A 20,559-nucleotide genomic window follows, 5' to 3' on the forward strand; every position below is an offset into this window, starting at 1 on the left:
TTCTGCAGAAGGTTTGGCCAACCTGAGCTGTGGGAGTAGGTGGTCCTTTCCCCCCACGTTGCCTTGCCTTGCCGTCCCTTGGAGACTCCCAGGCAGGTGGGAGAGGACCTGACAGAGCTTCCACCACATTGACTCTCAGGAAAGGAGGGGTGGTTGATTCCTCCCCAGGAGATGAGAAGATATTATTAGTTGCCAGCAATGGATGGCCATGTTTTTATTCCCAAGGGGCATGGAGAAGCAGATCATCAAAGAGGTTATGACAAGAATTGCAGGCAAAGATGTCTTAGAACAGTGGTTCTCAACCTTTTTAATGCCGCGACCCTCAACTGGTCGTAAGTCGAGGACTACTCAACCAGTCATAAGTCGAGGACTATCATTTGCAGAATGGGACTTTTGGCGGGCTCAGCAGGGCAGAGACAGCCTGGACCATTCCTATAGGCTTTGGAAAGCCAATAGAATTAGACTCTATTCAAGAGAGTCTATTCTATTGGCTTTCAAAAGCCAATAGAATAAAAGGGAGTAGCACAGCTAAGGAAAAGGGGGGGGAAATGGCGGACCGCGTTGTTTGGCGACCCTCGTGAAATGGTCGTTCGACCCCAAATGGGGTCCCGACCCACAGGTTGAGAACCACTGCCTTAGAACGATGGTTCTCAGCCTGTGGTCCCCGGATCCCTGAGGGGACCATGATGTTGGTCTTAAATCCGTTGAGCTGCCCTCAGGTTTTACAATTTAAAAAAAAACAAAGAGAATTGGAAGAGGAGTGGGAAACTGAATGTTAAAATGTTATATATCAACACAGTGCTGGGCTGCATTAACAGAGGGATAGAATCAAGATCACGTGCTTAACAGGACTTTAAGCAAAGGAGCGCAGCATGCATTCATGACACCATCAATCTGCGTCCGCTCCTGTTTGTGGGGGGGGGCTACGTAATGGAATATATTCATCCCTCATCCTTAGAAAACACATTAGCGGACAACTGTATTTGGCACTTGTTGTGCATTCAGGTTTTATTAATGTGTTGGCAGTGGTCAGCCACATTGAGCCAAAGATGAGTAACACTACACTTTGTTAAATTATGTCTCCATATAAAGGAAATAAACCAATGGATTGTTAAATAAATCAATCGGAAGTTCTCACTTGAGGCACAAATGACCGGGCTCAAATTATCCTACTTTGAAGACATTATGAGAAGAAACAGCTCTCTAGAGATGGAGCTGATGCTGGGAAAGATGGAAGGGAAGAGAAGAAGGTGACCAGCATCAAGGTGAAGAATTCAGATTTTGTTGGTTTCATTTGTTCAAGATTTTAGTGTTCTCTACGCAGTCGATCTGCTGATTTAATGGTGGCCTCTGACCTTGAAGAAAAAAAAAGTTATAGAATCTGAATTGGGTGGGTCTCTGTTTCCTCACTGAATTAATTTAAAACATTTTGATCCTGACTGGTTTGATCCTCTAGGCAGTTCTCCACACCAGACAAAAAATGGAGAACCGCAGTATCGATTTGAAGGGAAAAAAAACACACACAAAACCATGTGCTGAAATTGCAGTTGTGGTTAATGAGGAAGCCTTCACCAAAAAGACCTCCTCTCCAAAGGTCTATGGAGATTCTCAGCCATCCAAGACATAGCTGAAGAAGTTTCTTGGATGAGAAGTGAAACGTCTTCAAAGAAAAACAAGAAAATCCAGTTGCCTCGTGAAAAAAGCACCTTTGGGACAACACAATCGGTAGTTAGATACTTGGTTTTGGGGATGATTTAATCTGCAGTACATGTTTGTTTGTTTTTAACCATTTTATTGCATTGCTGTTCTTTCTGGCTTTTTTTTTTTAAAAAAAGTACAGAAGCCACGGTCAAATTTTCCTAGCAAAAGGCCCGGCTGTTCATTTTGTTCAACAATCAAACACACATTACAGCTAAAGTCATTCAGATAAGTGCCGTGGTCAACCAGAGTCAAGAGTATTCAGGATGCGCCAACTGGATTATCTTGGCGGGGGTCTGGATGGTCTGCAAATAAGCTTCAGATTCAGGATCTGTCCTTCCAAGAACAATCAGGGTTGATGTTCCTTTAGGGTTGACTGATTTGAACTCCTTGCAATCCACAAGATCTTCTTCAACACCACCATTTGAAAGCACCAATCCATCAGCATCCAGCCTTCCTTATGGCCCAACTCTCACCGCCATAAATTACTGTGGAAAAAACCACAGCTTTGACTATATGGGTCTTTGTTGGCAAGGTGCTGCCACTCAGATGTAGTATGTTGTTGTTAGTTGCGAAGTTGTGTCCGACCCATCACGACCCCATGGACAATGTTCCTCCAGGCCTTCCTGTCCTCTACCATCTTCTGGAGTCCATTGAAGTTCACGCCTGCTGCTTCAGGGACTCCATTCAGCCACCTCATTCTCTGTCGTCCCCTTCTTCTTCTCTTGCCCTCCATCTTTCCCAGCATCAGGCTCTTCTCCAGTGAGTCCTTCCTTCTCATTAGGTGGCCAAAGGACTTGAGTTTCAACTTTAGGATCTGGCCTTCTAAAGAGCAGTCGGGGTTGATCTCCTCCAGGACTGACCGGTTGGATCGCCTTACAGTCCAGTGGACTTGCAGGAGTCTTCTCCAGCACCATAGTTCAAAGGCCTCCATTCTTTGGCGCTCAGCCTTTCTTATGGTCCAACTTTCACAGCCATACATTGCGACTGGGAAAACCATGGCCTGGACTATACGCACTTTTGTTGGCAGGGTGTCTCTGCTTTTTAATATGTTGTCTAGATTTGCCATGCTCCCCAGGAGCAAGTGTTTTTTAATTTCTTGGCTGCAGTCCCCATCTGCGGTGATCTTGGAGCCCAGGAAAATAAAATCTGTCACTACCTCCATTTCTTCCCCATCTATTTGCCAGAAATTGAGAGGGCCAGATGCCGTGATCTTGGTTTTCTTAACCTACCAGTTAAAATTATAATTATTTTATAATTATATTTTTAGTAGCCCTCAAAGGCAAAACAGAAAAAAAAACCAAAAACAACAACAACAATCCAATAACCAGTCTCCAGAAAAGTAAACCCCAGAGTCAGGCATTTCTCAGTTTCAAGCTGATAAGGGAATTATCCTACTTCAGACACATTACGGGTTCGCTTTCTGATAAGGATTTAGAAAAAAAATGTACATTTCAACAGCAGAAAAGAGGAGAGTCAGTCCGTAGGTAGGCCTCCAATTACAGGCATTTGAGGATAGTTTTCATAGGCAATCTGGCGAGGAGGACAGCGTCAAACATTTCTGTGGGAATGTTAATCCTCAGGGACCCAACCGTTGCTAATCTGCAAGACTTTTCTTAAGCCCAGCTTTGTGGATCAAGATAAAGACAGAAAGCGTGTTTTGAGGAGCCATCAAAGGGAAGCTCCATTTTTTTTTTAAAAAAAGCCACTCAGGTTGCTGGTTTCATGCTCCCTTCCCAGCTTTGGTGGGGCTGAGGGGGGCTAAGGGGAAGGAGACCAAGGCAGGACTCCAGGGAGCCTCCCGACAGAAAACATAACATTAGCTTTCTCTGAAGTGAAGGGTGAAAGCCGATACGCCCTCTAAATGCAACCACCTGCCCTTTCTTCTCCGTTGCTCGGTTTTCTCCAGTTCCACCGAACAATGAAGGCTGCACAAAACAGGAGACTCTCCAGCCTTTGGAGAGCTTTTCTGTCAAGGTGTGTTACACATTATCTGTCCACGAATGCAAACACAGCTGACTCCAGCTCACTCAGTTAGTCTTTTGGGATGTCTCCAGTCTTTTGCGTCGTTCTGTTTGCATAGCCTATTTGTGAGGCTTAACTAAGCGGTGGTTGTGCATACTGCATTTGCAGATGGGCACGAGACAGGGAGCGTAAATGAGAAATTGCTAAATTAGAGTTTCATTCAATGAAGAGGCCAGCGGGGAATTGACACTTCGCTGCACGGACCGCAGCTAAAGCGATTCTCAACATTTGAATCAAAGTGAATCAAAGCTCTTTCTTATTGTTTCTCAGGCCTATATGTTGCTTCGGTCTCTTAACAACTCTCCTTAGGCCAATCTCCTTTTGGCAGGTAAAGACCCTAAAATAAGAACAAGTTCTTGCTAAGGTTGAATTTTGATTGATTTGAGGTTGTCCTCCAGGATATTGCATTCGCCACTCAAATATTGCCTCCCACTCAATCCATCCCATGTGACTTCATAGGGTGATTGCAGTAGTGATTAAATGAAGGAAGACTCCCATTAAAACTATTTTTAATCTGCTTAAGAAAAGATGAAATTTAAACCAAACCAACAGCAAATCCATGAAATAAAGTCTTGAGAGCATCAGTTTTGGTGAAGTTACTTGACATGATTCGAACTGCAAAACGGCAAAAATAGGCACCACTAGTTAGAGGCAGTTTTTGTACCTTTTATTGTAAGAGAATGTAAGTATCCTTTAGGTATATTAAGGGAAGTGATTCATTCAGTAGAATAGAATAGAATAGAATAGAATAGAATAGAATAGAATAGAATAGAATAGAATAGAATAGAATAGAATAGAGTAGAGTAGAGTAGAGTAGAGTAGAATATTATGTAATGTAATGTAATAGACTAGAGTAGAGTAGAGTAGAGTAGAATAGAATATTATGTAATGTAATGTAATAGAGTAGAGTAGAGTAAAGTAGAGTAGAATAGAATATTATGTAATGTAATGTAATAGACTAGAGTAGAGTAGAGTAGAGTAGAGTAGAATATTATGTAATGTAATGTAATAGACTAGAGTAGAGTAGAGTAGAGTAGAATAGAATATTATGTAATGTAATGTAATAGAGTAGAGTAGAGTAAAGTAGAGTAGAATAGAATAGAATATTATGTAATGTAATAGAATAGATTAGACTAGACTAGACTAGAGTAGAATAGAATACTGTGATCTAGAACAGCGGAAGACAGTTAACACAGAGAACGTTACGGGGGATGGGAGCACAAGTGCCCAAGTGCATAGCGCTTCAATTGTCGTCATAAGTCAAAGACCTCCTGTACCCTCAACGTGTCAGAATTTGGCAGCATTATTTGGAACCCTAACACAGGAAAGCATGAATAAAATGACTAAAGCATCTTTATTTTTTTATTTTTTATTTCTTGACCAAATAACGCTCCTTTTAGAAAATATAGAACGATGGAAATGGGAGGCATTGTGGGCAAATTTAAGAGAAACTACTAACAGGAGTTCTGAATTGCATACATTTACAACTTGCTTTTTTATGACGCCCTTAGCGTTCCAGTTTTTTTATATATATAAATCGCGACTAGCGACATTTAGAACAAAAGTCGACCCTACGGTAAGCTTGTATCCGGTAGGAAATTTCAAACAAGTTCATGGATTGGGGCCAAAGTCATAGCGAGGAAAAACTACGTCCCTTTGTAAATAGATTGTAGCCATCTGTCGGGATTGCGGTGCAGGGGAAGACATAAAAGACACATCCTCTCTCACCTTTTCCAGTAAAGAAAATACGGATCGTAAGTCAGGACCCAGGATAAATAGAAAAATCTCTTTTAAACTTCTAAGGATGGGCGATGGGAAGCACTGACATGCTCTCAACTCTCTTATTGGATCCTTCAGGTGTTCTGATGGGGCCAGTTGAGTGGTGGGATTCAAATAGGTGAACAACCGGTTCTTTGTGTCGATGCCGCTTCCGGAAGTCCATTCTGGGCCTGGGCAACAAAAAAATTAGCTGTCGAAGTGGTGCGAACTGGCTGAATCCCACCACTGGGCCAGTCGGTGGTCATCTAATACAGAGGTCCCCAACCTATGGGCCACGGTACAGAAATAGATCATGGCCTCTTGGCCACTGGACTGCAGGAGTGGCTGGCCAGTGCATGTATGTGAGAGTGCTGGTGCTAACTGAGCCACAAGCCACAAGCCACGAGCCGGTGCTAAGCAAGCCACGAGCCATGCACCGGTGCTAGCAGCGGTGGACCGTGCATTCTCACAGCCCCCTTTGCGTACATGTACACCCGGCCACATTTGCGCATGTGTACATGCATGCATAAAGGTGCCTGTCCTTCCCTTTCCCAGAAAGGTTGGCAACCCCTGATCTAATAGCAAAGGTCATTCCAAGTCAGTCGCTGAAGGATCTAGTATTTTCCCTCCCTCCCACCCCCCATGACATTTTACAAGGCAAGGAAACCATCAAAGGCTGGATTTGGAAAACCTAAAATCCTTCCACTCCTTTTGGCAACTGTGCCTCTTTTCATCTTTTCATCTAGCTGAGCAACCAAGGTTTGTTGGGTAGGTGGAAAACGTTCCGTCGGAGACTGGGCAAGCCGGAGACCCGAGCAAGTTTTAAAATGGCAATCGTGCCAAATGGCAGCCAAGCGTGGGAGGACTTGGCTCCACCTCCTTCGTTCCAACTTTAACCGAACGATTTCGGTGTTCAGGAAAGTCTAACGGGCGTTTTCAGGTGACGGAACCTATAGTAATTTTAGAGACCACTGGCACCAACGTTCCCACCCAAAACTGTTTAAGTCTTGATGGGTTGGGAGCCGTGGGACTTAAACCGATCAGAACCATGGATGCTTGTAACCCAGAGATGGCTCTGAAAAGCACGTCTGCTGTTCTAGACCTCTATCAGAGCTCTTCCTTCCAGCCACCAAGGTGAGATCGCGCGAGAGGTACCATGGTGGACGAGATTTCGTTCCTAAGGACAGTTCTTTCTCTTAGTCGTAGCTCTGCTAAGGGCTTTATAGCAAGCACAGTGGTCACCACTTCCTCGGCTGAGCAATGAGGACCTTCTGCTAAAAACCCCTGAACTCCCTTTGTGTTACTGTCAAAGCTGACTCGGCTACACCATTGCCTGCACTTGATTTTGCCTTGCAGTTTGCCAAACAGAAACGGGAGAGGGGTTTGGTAAATTCCTAGGGAGAGGAGAGGGCTAAGGAATGGATGAGAGCCCCCCAAGTTCAAGTCCCTCAATGGTTTAAACGGCACAGATTGTTTCCCCAAAACAAAAGAGCGGAGTGTATTTGGTGGGCAATGAAACGGTGGGTGGCCCAGAGGAGAAAAAGGGCTTTTAAACTTATGTCGGTGTTTGCGGGAAAACCTCAGAACTGCTGTCCCTAAATGGATCTTTCAATAAAATTTTACTCTTGGTGACCAGGAGATCCTTTTTTAGAATGCGCCAACTGGGATGGTTGACATTTGCTACAGCTCTGATCGTTCCTTGGAGGAACCAAATAAGTATGCAGCCAGGCTCTTTGCGGTTCGAATACAGATCATACATCGCTGTGTCTCGAACTAAGAGACGTAAAACTGCCCCGGCGACTTCGGTGGAACTGGGAAAAACTGGCCGCCCGACTCCTCTTCCTTCTTGTTTCACTCCAACTCCTTTGCTTGTCCCGGGTGATAAAGTTTTCTATCAATTTCAGTTTCGAGTGTTCTTCCTTCAAGAAGAAATCCACCAGCACGCTCTTCTCCTTCTTGATCTGCTCACTGATGTCCTTGGGAATATCTGGGATCAGCCAGTCCACCAGCACACTGAGGAACATCACCAGATTCTGCCAAGGAAGAAGAAGAAGAAGAAGAAGAAGAAGAAGAAGAAGAAGAAGAAGAAGAAGAAGAAGAAGAAGAAGAAGAAGAAGAAGAAGAAGAAGAAGAAGAGGAAGAAAGAGGAGGGGGAAGAAGAAGGAGGAGGAGAAGAAGAAGAAGAAGAAGAAGAAGAAGAAGAAGAAGAAGAAGAAGAAGAAGAAGAAGAAGAAGAAGAAGAAGAAGAGGAGGAGAAGAAGAAGAGAAGAAGGAGGAGGAGGAGGAGGAGAAGGAGGAGAAGAGGAGAAGAAGAAGAAGAAGGAGAAGAAGAAGAAGAAGAAGAGGAGGAGGAGGAGAAGGAGAAGGAGAAGGAGAAGAAGAAGAAGGAGAAGAAGAAGAAGAAGAAGAAGAAGAAGAGGAGGAGGAGGAGGAGGAAAAGGAGGAGAGATGGATCATAATTGGTAGGAGAATACAGGGCACCAGCTGTGGAGAACTTGCAATAGTGATAGCACTTAGACTTATATGCCGCTTCACAGTGCTTTACAGCCCTCTCTAAGTGGTTTAAGGAGTCAGCCTATTGCTCCCCAACAGTCTGGGTCCTCATTTCACTGACCTCGGAAGGATGGAAGGCTGAGTCAATCTTGAGCTGTTCAGGATCGAACTGCTGGCAGTCAGCAGAATTAGCCTGCAGTACTGCATTCTAACCACTGTGCCACTGCGGCTTACATAACAATAGCCATAGCCCAGACTTATATACTGCTTCACAGTGCTTTACAGCCCTCTCTAAATGGTTTACAGAGTTTGCACATTACCCCTAACAACCTGGGTCCTCATTTTACCGACCACGGAAGGATGGAAGGCTGAGTCAACCTTGAGCCGGTCAGAATCGAACTCCAGACTGTGGGCAGAGTCAGCCTGCAATGCTGCATTCAGATCACTGCGCCATCAGGAAATGGTGATATATACTTCCTAATTTCAGTGAACGTAGCTGGTGTGTGGCTTCATAGTTAAGGTGTTGGGTGGCCCAAGGGAGATCTAGACTCAAGTTCCCTCTAAGATTCCGGACATGGAAATTTTCTGGTTGATTTTGGGCCACTCCCCCTCTCTCAATCCATTATTATTTATTTATTCTGTTTGCTCAGGCTCACTGCGCAGGACATCCTAAATCTGTGTTATTCAAGAGAAAAGGAATACCAAAATGAAAATGTTTACCTGAAAGATAATGACAAATGCCAGACGGGCAGACAGAACAGACCAATACTGCTTAGAGAATTCATAAGGGCTTTCAGCCCACGGTGGCTCCCTGTAATCCTTAAACCTGAAATATAAAACCGGCACATTAAACAATATTTTTTTAAGAGCAATTTCCCATTCTTCTTTACCTAAAATTTTCAGATTTGGCCATTATCGAGGGATGAAAGTCTACGTCAGGGTTCCCGATAGATGAGACCAGTTAAAAGAACTTCGAAGCAAGGACAACTTCCCCAAAGAACATTTTTATTTGGCTACAAAATATTGGCACGCACAAAGGTAAACCCAAGACTAAATTCCCCTGGTTACAAAGTTGCAAAGTTGCAATTCCCACCCCAATTAGGTGTCATGAATCACATTCACCAATTGTTGCTAAACTCCGGGTGCTCCTTCCAGCTCTCCAGCCCATCAAAATGTAATCAGTAACAACCTTGGTTCCCACAGACCTAAGAATTGTTATGGCTAACTTAAAATTACACTTTTCCCCTCCCTTCCTAATTATGTGGCAACCGAAAACGAAGTGCAAATGGGTTTCATCTCAATTCGTTGCAGCATTGACCGTCTAGTTACATCATAAGAATTAAAAACCTCCAATAATCTGTGAGCGACTAGGCTCGAAAAGAGCATGGCGTTCTGCATAAAAGCCGAAGAAACATTTGCAAAAGAAAATGTCAGAGTGGGTATAGATAAGATATATTCTCAGTGCTTCCCATCTTTGGGCGTCAATGCTTTTGTTCACGCTGGCTGGAGAATCGATGAAAACGAAAACAGCGATCTTCAATGAACAGGCAGTCCTCCCCTTACGGCCACAACTGAGCCATTTATGTTGCGAAGTGAGAAATTTGTTAATTCTATTCTATTCTGTTCTGTTCTGTTCTGTTCTGTTCTATTCTATTCTAGTCTATTCTAGTCTAGTCTAGTCTAGTCTAGACTAGTCTAGTCTATTCTGTATTCCGTTCTATCCTATCCTATCCTATCCTATCCTATCCCATCCCATCCCATCCCAACCCATCCCATCCCATCCTATCCCATCCCATCCCATCCCATCCCATCCATCCTATCCTATCCTATATGGTTGCAAGCCATGGAGAACCTGGAAGACCTAGTCTTGGCTTTTTGAATAACCCAAAAAAGATTTGGGGACTAATGGAGAAGCTTTGCGTGGTTTAAAAAAAATGGCGCCGTTCTCCGAACTTTCAGACCACAGAAAGACCTTCAATATATTCAAGAAGATAGAAAAAAAAGGGTAAACATTAACAGATTATGCCCCACACGAAAAGACAATGTTTGCCAAGAGACACATCTGGATGGTGAAATGCAATTTATTTATTTTTTAAAAAAGGTTCACCTTTCCTAACTGATGTGGCTGCCCCAAAAACACAAGTTTTGGATTCTACCCATGGAGAATAGAACAGGGAATGCTTGAAATAGTTTTCCTGTTCGTTGCATAAAGACAATAGTGGAAAAAGGACAGAGTGTATATTGTTACGGCTTTTGCAGAACATCAAGTATGTGGGTGTCAGAAAAAAAAGAGTGTTCCACACTTAACAGGTGGTGCCGATGGAGCCCAAAGAAAGAGAGCGAGTCTTTTATTGCACCGACAAGGAAGAAACTGGAAAACATGACCTAAACAGGCACACAATGGTGGTAAATGTAGACCAGCAGCACTAAGAACATTATGCAATGCCATCTGCTTAGTATAATAAAATTTCCCTGACAAGACTTTGTGACAGCATTAAAAAAAAAAAAACTCACTGGAGATGGAGGGAGGTCAAAATGTCCCTGATGACAAATAGTTCAGTTCTACACAAAGAGAAGTTTAGAAGGAACCTTTCCATAATGGTTGAAAAAACACCCATGATAAAGACTAGGAAAGTTGAGAGCATGGTGACATTCCTAGATAACGTCATCATGTTCCATTGGACCATGGCTGTTATCCACCAGGAGACAGATGTGTTCCTTCCACTGGAACAGCAATTCATCAGGTGGTCTCCCAGGGAGGCTGCAGATGTAAAAAAGTTGGCCTTGTGTCCTTGGATGGCAGCCTTTGAAGATTTTAGCCCTTGATAGAAAGTCACCGTTTAGACCAGACATGTCAAACACAAGGCCCGCGGGCTGGATGCGGCCTGCGAAGTGGTTTCATGTGGCCCGCGAAGCCATCCTGTAAACAGTGAGGGAATGGCCCCCACTGGTTTGGCCCTGGCCCAGGCCAGGTTGGAGCCAATATACAATTCTGTGGTGGCCATCTATGCTGAAACACGTTCAGTCTTAGCTCCACAAGGCCATCTAGAAACAGTGAGGGACCGGTCCCTGTTGCGTCGGCCCCGCGCCCTGGGTGCATGCTGGGGAGGTGTCACCCTTTGTGAGGAATGAAGAAATGGACCATCACCTGGAAGTGGCCAGCAAATGGCCCTCGCCTAGTTCACATACCCGGCTTGATGGGCTCTGCCCTGGTCCCACCCCCTTCTGCCAAAGACCCTCAGATCTGTCCCACTCCTGCCCAGGCCCCCACAGGCACCCTTGACGCGAATGATGTAGAGCTGGCCACACCCACCCAGTAGGCCACACCCACTCCATCCATGCCCACCCACTCAGCCCCCCCTGCCCCGCCCCCGAGGGCAACCGCAATGCTGATGCGGCCCTTAATGAAATTGAGTTTGACACCCCTGCTTTAACAACTTTAGAAGGCCTTGAAAAAAATCCAGTGGCATAAAACTGGCAGTTCCAGAAAGCAACACAGTTCCAAAATCACCTGGGCAGTATAACTCTCTGTTTATATCAAAGTAGTCTTATGTTAATAGGTGAAAAAAGAGGAGGGTGATCAACATCTAGGATGCAATAACAGAGGGATAGAATTAAGGTCACGTGAAGTGTTAACACCACTTTACAATGCCTTGGTAAAGCCATGCTTGGTCAATTTTGGTCACCACGATGTAGAAAAGATCTTGAGACTCTAGAAAGAGTGCAGAGAAGAGTAACAAGGATGATTTAGGGGACTGGAGGCTAACACATATGAAGAACGGTGGCTGGAATTGGGTATGTCTAGTTTAATGAAGAGGAGGACCAGGAGTGACCTGATAGCAACGTTCCAGTATCTGAGGGGCTTCCACAAAGAAGAGGGAGTCAAGCTATTCTCCAAAGCACCTGAAGGCAGGACAAGAAGCAACGGGTGGAAACTAATCAAGGACAGAAGCAACCTAGAATATAAGGAGAAATTTCCTGGCAATTAGAACAATTAACCAGTGGAACAACCTGCCTCCAGAAGCGGTGAATGCTCCAACACTGGAGGTTTTTAAGAAAAGACTGGACAGCCATTTGTCTGAATTAGTATAGGGTCTCCTGCTTGAGCAGGGGGCTGGACTAGAAGACCTCCAAGGTCCCTTCCAATTCTATTCTATTCATCATTTTAAAAAAAGATCCTATTTGAAGGAGATGGAGGATGGAGCTGGAGCGAAACGTGGGCAGGGCCCAAGCAGGTGAGAACGTCCATCACAAACAAACAAATATGCAATGATTTTTCATTCATTACACACCGAGTGATGAAGACGTGTCTCAGATGGAGGCTGGAAATGTCAATGCAAAGAAGGAACTCTCTACCATTTTTGGTGGACATGTGACGAAGCAAAGAAATATTCTTCAGTAGGATTTACACGTTAATATAACCGAAGATTCTTACAGTGAATATAAAGATGAAAACAGAGATTTTTCATTTAGGCTTCATGGATAAAGAACTTGGAAAAAAGACCCCCAACTTTGATGTTATATATGCTGACAGCAGGAAGAATATGCACACAAAAACTGGAAGGATACTTTGATTCCCACTATGGATGAATGGAGTTAGCAGAGGTGGCTAAATTGACTGCGTTGTGGTTTGTATCTTATGTTGTCTCTTATGATCTATAGTTTACCACTTCGTTGTTTGTATGTACACTGAGAGCTTATGCACCGGAGATAAATTCCTTGTGTATCCAATCACACTTGGCCAACGAAGAATATTCCTATTCCTATATTCCTGTTCCAACTCCTACTTTGTCAATTTCTGTCCATTTTTCCATGTCTGACGCGCATACATTTTGATTAAAGAAAAAAACACAATTATTTTTGTTGGAAACCCAACAGCAGATGAATAGCAGGCTGCAAGCAATTCTTGTCAAGATGCAGGCCAGGGGCCGACAACTCCATTATGTATTCTTTAGGCTGGTTTTTTTTGTCATTTATTCTGAATTAAATTGCATTGTTTGGTTTAAAGCAAAGAGTTGAAGAGTTTTTTTCCCCCCCTTTGGGCTAAAAGAGATTTGTCCTAACATGTTCTGGTTCTTTAAAAATCAAACAATTCCACCCCAGCTCTTGTGCATGAACTGGCCAGGTGTTCACTATATCATGTGCTGACAGCGTGTCTGCACACGGGAGCATGGCTGCCTCCAGAATCACAAAGACACACGTGGCTTTGAGGCACTGGAGGATGGGCGTAGTGAGGTGCAAGGTGGACCTTTGAATCAGGTATCTGTAACATCTGTTTAAAAAGGCACGTGAGGAAGTTCCAGGTAAGAAGCCTCAGAAGGGGGAAAACAAAAACTAGTCCCACAGTGTTGGCCTGCCAAAAAAATTAATGAAAAACCCAAAGTGTCTATGGAGATTCTCCATCAGCCAGGGTGTCCCATAAGTGCTTTTTTCAGCTGGACTTTCTTGTTTTTCTTTGAAGACTTTTTTGCTTCTCATCCAAGAAGCTTCTTCAGTTCTGACTGGATGGTGGGGAGTGGAAGGATTTATACTCCTTGCAGATAGCTGGTCATTTGCAGTCTTTTTAGAGAGTTGTTGAGGCCACTTGGAGAAGGCTCCGCCCCCATTTGCACCACTGAGTGATCCTGAGGACACAGATAAGCCTCCAAGTGGCCTCAACGGCTCTCTGAAAAGGAAGCAAGTGACCAGCTGTCTGCAAGGAGTATAAATCCTTCCACGCCCCACCATCCAGTCAGAGCCGAAGAAGCTTCTTGGATGAAGAGCGAAACATCTTCAAAGAAAAACAAGAAAGTCCAGTTACCTGGTTTCCTGCCTGAGCAGGGGGTTGGACTAGATGACCTTCCAACTTTATTATTATTATTATTATTATTATGGATCATTGCACAGTCAGCCAGATGTTCAGACTGGATTTGGCATTTTGTCTACCTATCGAGTCCTTACCCAGGACCTGGGATAGGCAGATGTGGATGTTTGATGGTATTACAGGTATCGTCGCAGGATGGAAGCAGTTCCTAATAAGGCCGCCTTTTGCAATTGACTAATAGCGAATTTGTCAATGCCAATGGTGTTCAAGTGGTGCTCCAGTTGTTTTGGGATTGCACCCAAGGAGCCTATGACTATTGGTACTACCCTTGCTTGCTTTTGCCACAGCCTTTCTATTTCTATTTGTAGGTCTTTGTATTTTGTTATCTTCTCCAGTTCTTTCTCTTCTATTCTGCTATCTCCAGGCACTGCCACGTCCACTATCCAGACTTTTTTGTCTTTCTTATCGACAATTGTTAAGTCTGGGGTGTTATGCTGCAGGTGCTTGTCTGTTTGAATTCTGAAGTATTATTATTATTATTATTATTAGGTGCCTCCTGAAAAAGCACCTTTGGGACAAAGACACAAAGAGATTCTTCAATCGCCTTCCATAATTTCATTATGTAGCTCTTCTTTTTCCAGTCTGGTGAAGCTTGCTTTGGAGTACAGCTAGTCCTCATTTAGTGACCATTCGGAATTACAACAACGCTGAACAAAAGTGACTTACGACCCCTTTTTTCACCCTTACGACCGTTGCAGCATCCCCAGGGTCACGTGATCAAATGTCGAACACTCAGCAACTGGTTCGTATTTACAACGGTCCCAGTGTCCCGGGGTCCTGTGATCACCTTTTGCGACTTTCTGACAAGCAGACCACCCTGTTCCTAACTTAACCACTGCAGTGATCCACTTAACAACTCCCCTCCCAAGCGTCTCGCTTAGCAACAGAGATTTTGGGCTCAATTCTGGCCGTAGGTCAAGGACTTACCTGTAACAAAACAAGTTGGCAAAACACTTTGGCCCCTAAAACAGCCTCCTGCAAAACGGCCGCACAAGGAGACCTTCTTCTGCACATCTGCAGCCGGATCGACCTCAGCCAGAGGTTTGATGGTCGTCACAGAAAAGGAAAGGCAGCTAGCTTTACCTGCAGAAGGAAACCTCCTCTTCAAAGGGCGAGTTTTCTGGTTGGGTTCCAGCCTTAAAGTCGCTGACGTTGAAGTATGACAGGGTGTGATTGATGAAGCCGTGCATTGACCCGTTGTGACTGTACGCGTATTGGTAGACCAGGCGTGGGATGAAATCCGAAGTGACTGAAATAACAAAGGCCTGGAAGAGAAACAAAGTCATGAATCGGCCAAGGGAACAGGACACGGACAGGCCTCCTCTGAATAACAGAATAACAGACTTGGAAGGGACCTTGGAGGTCTTCTAGTCCGACCCCCTACTCGAGCAGGAGACCCTATATCCTTCTGGACAAACAGTTGTCCAGTCTCTTCTTAAAAACCTCCAGTGATGGAGGTTCCATTCCATTCCATTCTATTCTATTTTATTTCATTCCATATTCCATTCCATTCCATCTATTCTGTTCTGTTCTGTTCCGTTCCGTTCCGTTCCATTCCATTCCATTCCATTCCATTCCATTCCATTCCATTCCATTCCATTCCATTCCATTCCATTCCATTCTATTCTATTCTATTCTATTCTATTCTATTCTATTCTATTCTATTCTATTCTATTCTATTCTATTCTACTTTATTTCATTCCATATTCTATTCCATTCCATTCCATCTATTCTGTTCTGTTCTGTTTTGTTCTGTTCCATTCCATTCCATTCCATTCTATTCCTTCCATTCTATTCTATTTTATTTCATTCCATATTCTATTCCATTCCATTCCATCTATTCTGTTCTGTTCCGTTCCGTTCCATTCCATTCCATTCCATATTTTCTATTCTATTCTATTCTATTCTATTCTATTCTATTCTATTCTATTCTATTCTATTCTATTCTATTCTATTCCCACCTCCCCTTGTGATGCCTCTGACTGTGATGAGAATATATGTCAGAACTGCAGCAGTTTCTATACTGGCAGATCACCAATGTGCTGTCCATCGGCCTATCAAAAAGGAAAAGATGGACGACTATATTTGTGAATAAAACCACCAATGGTATATTTCATAGGTTAGAGGGGAGAAGAGAGTGAAGATTTCCTAAGAATTTGGCTCCATCTTCCCAGATTAGATTTATGATGAAAAGCTTTTTAAAAATTATGTGCTGAACTATCAATAAAGATTTGAGGCTGGCACACAGCTTTGGAAGAAAAATGAACATAAAAGTTACATCTGACTGACTGTGTCAAGTTTCTTATAGCGCCATAGTAAGATCGACGCCAATACTTACATTAATTATGACTGAAAATTTTCCAATGCCACTCAGAATATTGAACCAAATTCCTGCAAGGAAGCACAAAACTTAAATGTTGAGATCTGGGGATGGGTCCTTGTGAAGCAAATTCTGAATGCAGATAGTCCTTGACTTATAACCATCATCAAACCTACAATTACGATCATAAGTTGGGATGGTCATTAAATAGATCGTCACACAACAATTTTATGCCCTTCTTTGCGGTGGATGTTAAGCACGCCTTGCAGCTGTTAAATGAATGCCTTGATCATTGTTTGTGACGGCTTGTTTATTTGTTTTTTGGGTGGAAGCTGGAAGTAAACTTCCTTTTTGTGACAGAAATGCTGTAAATCAGGGTTATGTGACCACAGGATGCTGCAAATGGATATCAATGAGGACTAGTTGCCAAGTGCCCAAAATGCAGTCACATGACCACTGGGAAAGTGTGGGGCAGTTGCCAAAACATCAAATCTGCATCTTAAGCACCTTTTTTGAGATCTGGTGTAACTTAGAACGGTTCTTCAGTGAGACATCGTAAAATGAGGACTGTCTATGTCATATTTGCCCTAACATGATTTTTCTTAATCTTTATTAAAAACAACAGCAACAACAACAACAACTAATACCTATATCCTTTGCTCTCACAGTATCGGGTCTTCTTAGTTCAGCCACAAACTTTTTGGCATCAAGCCGAACTTCAATGACGTTGTTCAACAAGGCAAACACTGGAGCCAGAGGAAAGGAGGCCACAAAGAGAGTCACGAAGCCGAATTGGATGACTAGAAGACAAGAAAGAAGAAGAGGAGAGGAATATGAGCGGAGGGATAAATGACCACAGTAGATATAAACATTTCTGGTGGCAGGTAAAGACTTGAGAAGGTGTCTTCACCAACTCAGATCTGGAAACAAAGCAGAGGTGCCCAGCCTTGGCAACTTTAAGACCTGTGAACTTCAGCTCCCAGAATTCCTCAGGACCAAGGTAGGACCATACAAGGTCTGGGTTATCATATAATACAGATGTAGCCATGTGTTGGATTCAAGCCTCATGTGGGTTTTGGACAGGAGACTGATAAGACTTTGAGCCAAGCGGTCATTCTGGTGCCAGTGTCCACTTTGGGCAAAGTAGACTGTAAGTTATTTCCAAGATATTTCCTCTACTTCAACGGATACTTAGGACTGCAGAATATACCTTATTCTGAATATAAATAATATATATATATATATATATATATATATATATATATATATATATATATATATATATATATATATATATATATAAAGATTCCTTCGCCTATTGGTATCTAATGATTTACCACTTGCGGCTTGTATCTTATAATTTATGATCTATAGCTTACCACTTCGTTGTTTGTACTGTATGTACACAGAGAGCTTATGTACCAGAGACAAATTCCTTGTGTGTCTAATCACACTTGGTCAACAAAGAATATTCCTATTCCTATATTCCTGTTCCTATTTGTCAATTTCTGTCTATTTTTCCACGTCTGATGCACATACGTTTTTGATATAAAGCGACTAACCACGTAATAATAAAATCATTTTAACGGCAAAGATAATGAAGATTAAAATTACTCCATCTTTCCGAGGTCAATAAAATGAGGACCCAGTTTGATTCCATAAACTGCTTAGAAAGGGCTGTAAAGCACTATGAAGCTGTATATGTCCAAGTGCTATTGCTATTACTTATTATTATTGTTATTATGGATCATCGCACAGTCAGCCAGATGTTCAGACTGGATTTGGCATTTTGTCTACCTATCGAGTCCTTACCCAGGACCTGGGATAGGCAGATGTGGATGTTTGATGGTATTACAGATATCTTCGCAAGATGGAAGCAGTTCCTAGTAAGGCCGCCTTTTGTAATTGACTAATAGCAAATTTGTCAATGCCTATTATTATTATTATTATTATTATTATTATTATTATTATTATTATTATTATCTTTTATTCATTGGACACAGTGCTTTTTTTCTAAAAAAAAAAAAAGGTGCTGGAACTCACACACTTCATACAACCCGCCTTGCCTACCCTACAAGGTTCCATCCAAAAAAGGTGCTGGAACTCCATTCTGGGTGTTCATGATTAGACATGAACCTCAGTCAACTGAACATTCAAGTTGGCTGGCGCTGATGGTTGACACGGGTTGCTACCAGCATCCTAAGTGTCAATCAGGTATCTACTTAAAATGTAAGATGTTCTGAGTAGTGCAATTTTTTTCTAACATTGCTGGAGTTATTGCAGGAAGCTGCAGTTTCCTGATGTATTTTGCAAAGTTTTCTATTATTATGATTATTGTTATTGTTGCTATTGCTGTTATTATTGTACAATATAATACAGAATAAATTTAAGGAGTTTTGGATCAGGTCATTGTTAATAAACAGTTGCTGATTGCTTTACCAGCTATGGAGGAATCCTATTTTTTTTTTTTTTTGCCTTATTCTCCTTCTGCCCTAGAGCCCAGATGTGACAACTTCAACACAATGTTTACCAGCTCCAAGGCCTTTAATTTCATCACAGCCCTGTTTTATTGCTTCTCATTTCTGGAGAAAGCAGTCTACTATATTTTGGAGAAACCTTTTAAATCCTACGGTAGCAGCAGCAGTGATTTCCCGTGCAATTTTTTTTTTCTTTTTTTGTGTGGCAATTAATGTACACAACATGTCTCCACGTGCTCTCCCCGAAAGAAAACACTCAAATCCAAGAATGTCATGAAGATTACACAGGAATGTGCTTCTCTCTTTAAGGCTGTTTTGTTTGTTGATGTCTGAGGGCGAGCAAGTTTTGATGACTCTCCTGCTTTCTCGGAAGACATTTCCACAGCTTCAGAATTAATCCCGTTGGATTTAGAGATACCACATTTAATTCTGCCCTCGCCCGATGTTTATAACAAGAACCACCTTACTGTCTCCAAGAGAGAAAGAATTCATTGCGTTGGATTGGTTTTTATGTTTTTATTCTTATATTGACGTTGTATTTATATTATTACCATCCGCGGCTGAAACGTAACATTAAAAAAAAAAATCCCTCCGGGGTAATTTTCTTCTGAAAAGTACCTCAGGAATATGGTGGGTTTTTATTTTCAAAATATTCGCACTTTCCGCAGCCTGACACTCAGACAATTCAGCCATCAAGAGGCACGTGAGGATAAAGCAACGCCTACGGGCCATTCAAAAGAGATAATCCAAAAAAACAAAAGAAGATCATCCAGAAAGCAAAACAAAAAAACCCCAAACACTTTCCTCACTAGCAGTCAGTACCAAGATAAGCCGAGTTGAACACCAAGATTAATACTAGAGCAATAATTGAGCAGTAAACAAAACCCCGATCAAGGAACTGCCAACTCAGACAAACAATCAAACAGTAAACAGCATCCTAATCAAAGAAACACCAAGTAAACTCCCACTAACATCATCATCATCATCATCATCATCATCATCATCATCATCATCAAGTTGGAAGGAACCTTGGAGGTCACCTAGTCCAACCTCCTGCTCAGGCAGGAGACCCTATACCCATTTCAGACACTGAGAGGGCAAATCCCATTATCTGCTAGCACTGATGATGTTACCTAGTTGGGTAATGAAACGTCTGCAAGGACCAAGCTCAGAGAGCACTAAGGACCCCACAGTCCCTCCTCCTGAAATGGTAGAGGATCTCCTGCTTGAGCAGGGGGTGGACTAGAAGACCTCCAAGGTCCCTTCCAGTTCTATTCTATTCTATTCTATTCTATTCTATTCTATTCTATTCTATTCTATTCTATTCTATTCTATCTATTCTATTCTATTCTCTATTCCATATTTTCTATTCTATTCTATTCTATTCTATTCTATTCTATTCTATTCTATTCTATTCTATTCTATTCTATTCTATTCCATTCCATTCTATTCTATTCTATTTTCTATTCTATTCTATTCTCTATTCCATATTTTCTATTCTATTCTATTCTATTCTATTCTATTCTATTCCATTCCATTCCATTCCATTCCATTCTATTTTATTCTATTCCATATTTTCTATTCTATTCTAGTCTAATCTAATCTAGTCTAATCTAGTCTAGTCTTCATTATTCTAGTCTTCATTATTCCTATTCTATTCTATTCTATTCTATTCTATTCTATTCTATTCTATTCTATTCTATTTTCTAGTCTAGTCTAGTCTAGTCTAATCTGGTCTAATCTAATCTAGTCTAATCTAGTCTAGTCTTCATTATTCTAGTCTTCATTATTCCTATTCTATTCTATTCTATTCTATTCTATTCTATTCTATTCTATTCTATTCTATTCTATTCTATTCCATTCTGTTCTGTTCAATTCCTGGTTGGGAAATTCTGGGAGTTGTAAATCCACACACCTTAACGTTG

General features: G+C 42.2%; 1 protein-coding gene across 3 annotated transcripts in view; it reads right to left on the bottom strand.

Annotated features, from left to right (window-relative positions):
• Positions 1-6,520: 6,520 nt before the first annotated feature.
• Positions 6,521-20,559, bottom strand: part of ANO2 (anoctamin 2) — a 100,860-nt gene continuing 86,821 nt past the window's right edge. For all 3 annotated transcript variants that reach the window (XM_039318794.1, XM_039318795.1, XM_039318796.1), the window contains 5 exons: positions 16,805-16,957; positions 16,176-16,228; positions 14,921-15,102; positions 8,695-8,800; positions 6,521-7,514 (listed from right to left, as the gene is read on the bottom strand). In XM_039318794.1, the coding sequence (XP_039174728.1) occupies positions 7,233-7,514; positions 8,695-8,800; positions 14,921-15,102; positions 16,176-16,228; positions 16,805-16,957 (776 nt within the window). In that variant the 3' untranslated portion in view covers positions 6,521-7,232. The remainder of the gene's footprint in view (positions 7,515-8,694; positions 8,801-14,920; positions 15,103-16,175; positions 16,229-16,804; positions 16,958-20,559) is intronic.

The sequence above is a fragment of the Crotalus tigris genome, unplaced genomic scaffold, assembly GCF_016545835.1.
Source record: "Crotalus tigris isolate CLP2741 ecotype Arizona unplaced genomic scaffold, ASM1654583v1 scf7180000021561.349155, whole genome shotgun sequence".
Lineage (NCBI taxonomy): Eukaryota > Metazoa > Chordata > Lepidosauria > Squamata > Viperidae > Crotalus > Crotalus tigris.